Source organism: Eimeria tenella, genomic scaffold (assembly GCF_000499545.2).
Source record: "Eimeria tenella Houghton genomic scaffold, Eth_scaff1, whole genome shotgun sequence".
NCBI classification, from domain to species: Eukaryota; Apicomplexa; class Conoidasida; order Eucoccidiorida; family Eimeriidae; genus Eimeria; species Eimeria tenella.
In genome coordinates, this window is record NW_013541457.1 from 913,011 (window position 1) to 920,761 (window position 7,751).

The following is a 7,751-nucleotide window of genomic DNA, read 5'->3' on the forward strand; positions in this document are numbered from 1 at the left end:
AAATCAACAAATGCAGGACATCACTCTTGCCATTTGCAAAGCCCTCACCAACTTGTAAACCCACGCTGCTGCTGCTGCTGCTGCTGCTGCAGTTGCTGCTGCTGCTGCAGCTGCTGCGGCGGGGGCTGCGGCGCGCGCGCGTTTCAGAAAGGCCTTAGAGCCTGCTGCAGCAGCTGCGGCTGCTGCTGCTCTCCAGCGTTTTAAAGCAGCACGAATGGCTGCTGCAGCAGCAGCCGCAGCTGCTGCTGCAGCAGCAGCTGCTGCTGCCCACAAACAGCACCAGCGGGAGTTGCAGGAGCTACTGCCGCTGCAGCTGCGTGAACAGCAACAACAGCAGCAGCTCCAGCTGCTGCTGCTGCTGCAGCAAGAGATCTGGCGAGTGGTGCCAGATTCTCCCCTTGGTTCGTTTTCGACTCCGCTTGGCTTCTTTTGTCCTCATTCAGGGTTTACGGTTTAGGGTTTAGGGTTTAGGGTTTAGGGTCTAGGCTAGGATTTAGGGCTTAGTGTCACCAGCCTAGTGCTGCTGCTTTGCTGCTGTTGCCGCTGAGAGCAATTGATGGGCTAGCAATGGCAGCAGCAGCAACTACAGCAGCAGCAACAGCAGCAGCAGCAGCAACAATAGCAGCGACAGCAGCAGCAACAGAACTCACGTGCTCCTGTAATGAAGAGAGCTGTGTGGTCATATTTGCTGCTGCAGGAGCAGAATCAACGGCAGTAGCCGCAGCACAAGCAGCAGCACAAAGAGCAGCAACGGCAGCAGAAGGAGCAGCAGCAGCAGCAGCAGCACCTATCCTCCCGGCACATGTCTACACGATGTTTGTGCCAAGTCATATGAAAAGAAAGTTGACTGCGGCGATTGCCTGCTGCTGCTGCTACTCTTCCAGCTGCTGCTGTCGCTGCTGCTGCTGCTGCTGGTTACTGCTGTTGTTGCCGTGTGGGGTAAGCAGCAGCTTTCTCGTACTGGCCGCCTCCCAGTCCAGAGCCTTTCCTGAGGAATGGGCGGGGTTGAGCAGCTGCTGCAGTTTGTCTTTGCTGCTGCTGCTGCTGTTGCTGCTGCTGCTGTTGCTGCTGCTTCTGATCCGTAGGTGCCGCTGTTCCGCGGCCAGCCTTCACTGTTGGGATCGGTTCATCTTCCCACGGAAACGTGCTTCCTGTGGGGGCTACCTGCTGCTGCTGTTGCTGCTGCTGCTGCTGCTGCTGCTGCTGCTGCTGGGCACTGAGCTCTTCAAGTCTCCTGCGGGGGCGCAAAGTTGGGATCGGTTCCTCCTCCCAAGGGAAGGCCTTTGCTGCAGCAGCTTTAGGTATGTGCAGCTCCTGCAGCGCCTCAGCAATGCTTTCTGCTGCTGCTGTTGCTGCTGCTGCTGCTGCTGCTGACTTCCCCGTGCCTGCCGGGAGAGAAATCCCCAAACTGCGAGACAGCTGCTGCAGGTCCGGCCAGATGCCGCTTCCTGGAATAGCTGCTGCTGTTTCTTCAGCTATTGCTGCTGCTGCTGCCTCTGCTACTGTATCTGGTGACGCTGCTGCTGCTGCCTCTGCTGCTGCTGCTGCTGCTCCTGCTGCTGCCTCTGGGAACTCTTTTGCTGCCTCTTCGCTGCCGCTGCTGCTCTCCTCTGGATGTCCGAAGTTCGGTGAGGCAGCCCTTAGCCTTGAGGCCCCGCCTGAGCAGCAGCAGCAGCAGCAGCAGCAGCAGCAGCGGCCACGGCAGCAGCAGCAGCAGCAGCGGCAGCAGCAGAAACAACAGCAGTAACAGGAGCACAGATGCGCTTCAATGAAGCAAGAGCCTTTTACTTTGGTCCGGTTGATGCAGCAGCAAAAAGCATCTCTGCAAGCTCCAGCTCCCGCTGCAGGAACAACAGCTGCAGCAGCAATTGCAGCAGCAGCAGCAGCAGCAGCAGCAGCACCTCACCTGCGCTAAGATGCACCAAGGGCTCAAGGACACTTGCTGCTGCAGAATTGTCTCTGATGTCTGCTGATGGGCTCGGGACCCGGGCGTAAGTGCTTTTGGGGAATCCCCCTTCTTGCTGCTGCTGCTGCTGCTGCAGCTCCTGCTGGAGCTGCTGCAGCGTCCGCGGGGAAAGGCTCTCCCGATGCAGAGCCGTCAGGAAACCAGCAGTTCTTTTCAAATTTAAAATTTTATCTGCTGCTGCTAATTTGGACTTTAAAGAAAGTGCATGCGCTAGGGCCTTCCGGGTTCCCAGCATAGTGGCCAGCTGCGCCTTCACTCGCTGCTGCTGCTGCTGCTGCGGCTGCTGCTGCTGCTGCTGCTGCTGGTCTGCTTCTTCCTGCTGCGCACACTGCAGCAGCTTCCCTATTTGCCGGTCCAGCCGGTTGCGCCGCCGCCGCAGCTGCTGCTCTGCTGCTGCTGCTTCTGCTGCAGTTGCTGCTGGCCGCAGCACCTCGTCGAAATCCCCGTACTCAGCAGCAGCAGCAGCAGCAGCAGCAGGCAAGGCTCTTAGCCCCAGTCTTCTATTTACTTCTAAAGCAGACAAACGCCTGGCAGATCTCCCAGCAAAGAGTCTGGCGGGGGCGGCCCGCCTGCCCCTGAGGGGTCTACTGCTGCGTCTGCTGCGCGTCCTGCTGCTGCTGCTGCTGCTGCTGCCGCTGCTGCTGGGGCCCATAGGGCCTCCTTCGCCAGCCCGATGCAGCAAATCAGACGACTGCAGCAGCAAACGCTCGTCCTCTTCATCCAGTGATGAATACGTGCTGAAATAAAACGACAGCAGGAGCAGCAGCAGCAAGATGAACAGGAGCAGCAGCAGCAGCAGCAGCAGCAACAGCAACACCAACGCGGATCTTGCTGCAGTCACACACAAGCTGCTCCAGCCACTGCTCTCACACCCAAACAGCACGCAACGCTTTGCTCCAGCATATCAACACAGGCTTTAGGGTTTAGGGTTTAGGGTTTAGGGTTTAGGGCTTAGGGTTTACTCCGCTGGGTCCCTGCAGCGGGCCTTTTGAGTTCTGCTGCCGCCCCTCGTCAAGGGCAGATGCTGCCGCCTGCCGACAGTCCCTAGCACCGGCAGCAGCTGCTGCTGCTGCCTCCGCCACCTGCTGCTGCTGCTGCTGCTGCTGCTGCTTGCACTGTCGCCGCTGCTGTTATCACTGTCGCTGCTGCTGCTGCCTGAGGAGCCTGCTGAGGAGTGTGCGCTGTCGCTGACTTCTCCTTTGCTCTCTCGCTGCTGCTGCTGCTGCTGCATTTGCTGCAGCTGCTGTTGCTGCACTTGCTGCAGCTGCTGTTGTTGCGCCTGCTGCAGCTGCTGTTGCTGCAGCTGCTGCATCTGCATGAGGTAGGTCCAGTACATCTGCTGCTGAAACTCTGGATCCCCTGCTGCTGCAGCAGCAGCAGCAGCAGCAGCAGCAGCATCGTCTGATAAGTCTAGCACCGGTGTTGCTGCATCTTCTCCAGTCATATAATTTTTATAGTTTGGCCCAAATAGCTGCACCATGGTGGCCTCAATGATTTTATCAGCAGCAAAAAGTTCTCCCGTATCTGCTGCTGCTGCTGCTGCTGCGGGGCCTCCCAAGGCAGGCAGCGACAGAGAAGGAATGCATCCTTCCTTATTTGCTGCTGCTGACATCCCCGTGCTGCTGTCTCCCTGCAGCAGAAACAAATAAGGGTTTGCTGCTAGCTGCTGCTGCAGCCGCGCTGCTGCGCCGCGGCCGCGCCCCAGGGCGTCCAGAACGTCGACGCCCCCAGCAGCAGCAGCAGCAGCAGCAACAGCAGCAGGATCTAGCGGCGGCAGGTAGCGCTGCGGCAGCCCCTGCAGCACATCAGCAAGGGGCTGGTGGTAAGTTTGGGTGTAGCTGTCAAGGGCTTGCTGCCAGCTATCTATTTCTTGCTGCTGCGGGTCGGGAGACTCGCTGCTGCTGCTGCTGCTGCTGCCGCTTTCTGCTGCTGCTGCAGCAGGTGACCCTGGCTCTGCTTCAGAAAAGTCTGTGCTCGAGCTGAAGGAATGCGAGGAAACAGAAGCGCTCGAGTCCCAGATTCCGTCGCCTCTGCTGCAGCCGCTGCCGCTGCTGCAGCTGCTGCTGCTGCTGCTGCTGCGCGGAGCAGCTTTGCTCTGCAAACAGGCATCAGCGGCAGCAGCAGCAGGAGTGGCACCACAAGGGCCAGCAACAGCCCTTGTAGTAGTAGCAGGAGTAGCAGCAGCAGTGGCAACAGCAGCAGCAACGGCAGTACCAGCAGCAGCAACAGCAGCAACACCAGCACCAGCACCAGCAGCAGCGCCACCAGCAGCGGCACCAGCAGCACCAGCAGCAGCACCAGCAGCAGCACCTGCAGCGGCAGCACCAGCAGCACCAGCACCAGCAGCAGCAGCACCAGCAGCAGCACCAGCAGCAGCAGCACGAGCAGCACGAGCAGCACGAGCAGCACCACCAGCAGCAGCGGCACCAGCAGCAGCAGCAGCAGCAGCTCACTGGTTTTTTCGTGTCTTCTGGTTTGTTTTCTGCTGCATTTGTCTGCACAGCCATATCCTTGGATGGCTTTTTCTCCCTCACAAATGCAGCATCAACATCAGCAGCAGCAGCAGCAGCAGCATCTTCAAACACCAATTCTGTCACCAAGGGTTTAGTCTTGCCCACGCGGATTACCCGCACCAGAGGCGCCACCGGCGCACTCTCGCCTGCACACAGCCCCAAACCCTAAACCCTAAACCCTAAACCCTAAACCCTAAGCCCTAAACCCTAAACCCTAAACCCTTAGCCGTAAACCCTAAACCCCAAAGCTCAGGAAGCAAATAAGACGGGCTAACTAGTTAGTCCTGAAGACTTCAGCAGGGCAAGGTGAGCGTCTCAACATAACTTAGGGTTTAGGGTTTAGGGTTTAGGGTTTAGGGTTTACTCTCGTCTTTTGGAGGAGGAATGACAGAAGCGACCCTCATGCGGCGACCCCCGCCAGCTCTTCGAGTCCCATTTTCCTGCAGCAGCAGCAGTAGCAGCAGCAGCAGCAGCAGCAGAAGCAGCAGCAGCAGCAGCAAAACATGATGAGTCCAATTTGTTTGAGATTCTGCTGGTCTTCATTGCATTTGCTTCCTTTGATTTCCTTCCGGCCCTTAGCCGCCATTCTCTTCTAATTATTTATTCATTTATTTATTTTTATTTATTTATTTATTTATTATTTATTTATTTATTTATTATTTATTTATTTATTATTTATTTATTTATTTATTCATTTATTTATTTTTATTTATTTATTTATTTATTTATTTATTTATTATTTATTTATTATTTATTTATTTATTTATTTATTTATTTATTGATTTTTTTATTTTATTTATTTACTTCTGGCGCTGCAGCATTTCCCTTTGGCTCTACGGCGGGCAGGTCCATCGCTGCAGACAAACCCAAGCAGCTACCTGCTGCTGCTGCTGCTGCTGTTGCTGCTGCTGCTGCTGCTGCTGTATCTGCTGTTGCTGCTGCTGCTGCTTCCGCAGTTGCGTCTGCTTCTGCGGCCGTTGCGACTGCTGCTGCTGCTGCTGCTGCCGTTCCTGTTGCTTCAGCTCCCGCTACTACTACTACTGCTGCTGCTGCTGTTGCTGCTGCCGTTGCTGCTGCTGCTGCTGCTGCTGCTGCTGCTGCTGCTTTTGACAGGCTTACGTTCGAGGGCCATGGAGGTGATCAGCTCAGTGAATCCCAGAGGCTCGCCGCTGGCCTGCTGCTTCCCTGGCTCCGCTGCTGCTGCTGCTGCTCCTGCTGCTGCTGCTGCTGCTGGTTTGGAGGGTTTGGTTCGGAGCCACCTGGAGGAGATGTAGCGGGGGGTGCGCGGGACGAGGGCGGGGTTGCAGAAGGCGTTGCTGCTGCTGCTGCTGCTGCTGCTCATGTCGAGAGCCAAAGACACGGGAAAAGGCTCCGCCCAGCCCTCCAGAAACTCCGGCTTGCCTATAACTCCTCCTGCTGCTTGCTGCAGCAGCGGGAAAGCTGCTGCAGCAGCTAAGCTCTTTTGTGGCTCTTGAAAGTCCTCTTCTGCGGAGCCCAGGACACGCTGCAGCTGCCGCCGCTCTTCTGCTGCTCTTTGCTGCTGCGGGTTCAGCCGCTGCTGCAGCTGCTGCTGCAGCTGCTGCAGCTGCTTCTGCTCCGCGGGGCTGCGGTCCGGCTCCAGCCCCAGCTGTACAGACACCGGCTTCGTCAGGTAGTCCGGCAGCTCCCGCGTCTCCGTCTCTGCTGCTGCTGCTGCTGCTGCTGCTGCTTGCTGCGCCGTGTGCGCTATTGTCACACATTCCCGCTGCCGCTGCCGCTGGCTCCTCACGGAGTGTACAGACAGCGCAGGCCCGCCCCCCAGACCGTCGCCTGCAGTCCCCAGCCGCAGCAAACCCTGCTGCTGCTGCTGCTGCTGCTGCAGCGGCCGCGCGGCTTCCGCCAATGCTGCTGCTGCTGCTGCTGTGTTGCTGCTCAGCGCCCGCGAGCCCTCCCCGAAGGGCCCGAAGGGCCTGGAAAACGAGCTAGGGTTTAGGCTAGGGTTTACGCTAGGGTTTAGGCTAGGGTTTAGCGCTGAGGAGCAGCAGCTAGCAGCAGCTCCATACTGCATGCATGCGCTCTCCAGAATTCTGCTGGAGGTTTTGAGGGCGTCCGTCATTTGCTTCACGGCGGAGCTGCAGCAAGCCTGAGCCACAAACCCTAAACCCTAAACCCTAAACCCTCGGCCTCTGCAAGGACGCAGCGGGGGCTTGAAGTGTGGGGAAAGACAGCACGAGAAACCCTCAAACTGCAGTGAGACACAAACCCTAGACCGGCTGAGCCAGCGGTCACCGGCTCAAACCCTCAACCCTAAACCCTAAACCCTAAACCCTAAACCCTGAACCCTAAACCCTTCTGAATCACCTCATATTGCCTCCGCGAAGAAGCTACAGAGGGCCCCGGCGCCGTCATTTTCGAGGGTTTGGCGGCTAAGTCCAGGGGCCCCCCTCCTGCCAGCCACACAAGGGTTTAGGGTTTAGGGTTTAGGGTCTGGGGTTTGGGGTTTGAGCAGCAGTGTTGACATTTTCTACTTTTAAATTTTAATACTAAATGCTATTCCCCTCTTCTTTCGCTGCTCAACAGATCCTGTTGCTGAAGCAGCTGCAGCTGGGGGCCCCCGCCGCCGCCTCAGCAGCAGCCGCAGCAGCAGCAGCTGCTGCTGCAGCTGCTGCAGCTGCTGTTACAGTTTTGCTGCTGCTGCACTTAATGCTTTTCCCCAAATATATCTCTCAATTCGATCCAAATTTAGGGCCCAGATTTGAAGTCCAAGCGTCTAACCTGCTGCTGCTGCTTCCGCTGCTGCCGCTGCTGCTGCTCTAGCTGCTGCTGCTGCTGCTGCTACTACTGCTCTTTTGATCGCGCTCCATCCCTCAGAAGATATAAAAGGGATCAAACCTCCACGAGCAGCAGCAGCGGCTGCTGCTGCTGCTGCTGTTTCCTGCTGCTGTTTCCTGCTGCCGCGACGCTGCTGCTCAGGCGCAATGCATGCCGCCGCGGCGGTTGCTGCAGCAGCAGCTGCTGCTGCAGGCGTGCCTCTGAAGAGCAGCAGCAGCAGCAGCAGCAGAGTGTGCATCGGCAGCCTGGGCCCGCAGCAGCAAGGCCTCTCGCTGCTGTGCATTGTTGCAGCAGCAGAACGAGACCCCTCGCTGCGGGGAGTGCAGCAGCACAAGCTGCTGTTTCGAGTTGCTGACAGCAGCGGCTCAGTGACTTTGGCGCTTCCTCTGGGGCTGCTGCGTTCTGCTGCTGCTGCTGCTGCTGCTCTGGAGGGGGCGGAGCTCGAATTCACTGGTCGTAGT

General features: G+C 57.6%; 3 protein-coding genes across 3 annotated transcripts in view; 1 reads left to right on the top strand and 2 right to left on the bottom strand.

The window, feature by feature from the left end:
* Window positions 1-915: 915 nt before the first annotated feature.
* Window positions 916-5,331, bottom strand: ETH_00005285 (uncharacterized protein; the record flags this gene model as incomplete). Its single annotated transcript, XM_013372448.1, has 6 exons — window positions 916-1,658; window positions 1,907-2,703; window positions 2,929-4,061; window positions 4,420-4,625; window positions 4,844-4,919; window positions 5,284-5,331. The coding sequence occupies 6 exons, from the start codon at window positions 5,329-5,331 to the stop codon at window positions 916-918; spliced, it is 3,003 nt and encodes a 1,000-aa protein (XP_013227902.1).
* Window positions 5,332-5,497: 166 nt separating this feature from the next.
* Window positions 5,498-6,867, bottom strand: ETH_00005290 (uncharacterized protein; the record flags this gene model as incomplete). Its single annotated transcript, XM_013372449.1, has 3 exons — window positions 5,498-6,428; window positions 6,522-6,601; window positions 6,820-6,867. 3 exons carry the CDS (start codon window positions 6,865-6,867, stop codon window positions 5,498-5,500), a joined length of 1,059 nt encoding a protein of 352 aa, XP_013227903.1.
* A 569-nt stretch (window positions 6,868-7,436) lies between these two features.
* The window catches only part of ETH_00005295 (uncharacterized protein), a gene marked incomplete at both ends in the record, with an annotated part of 1,350 nt that continues 1,035 nt past the window's right edge, over window positions 7,437-7,751 (top strand). Inside the window, one exon of the mRNA XM_013372450.1 lies at window positions 7,437-7,746. Coding sequence (XP_013227904.1) covers window positions 7,437-7,746 — 310 coding nt within the window. The remainder of the gene's footprint in view (window positions 7,747-7,751) is intronic.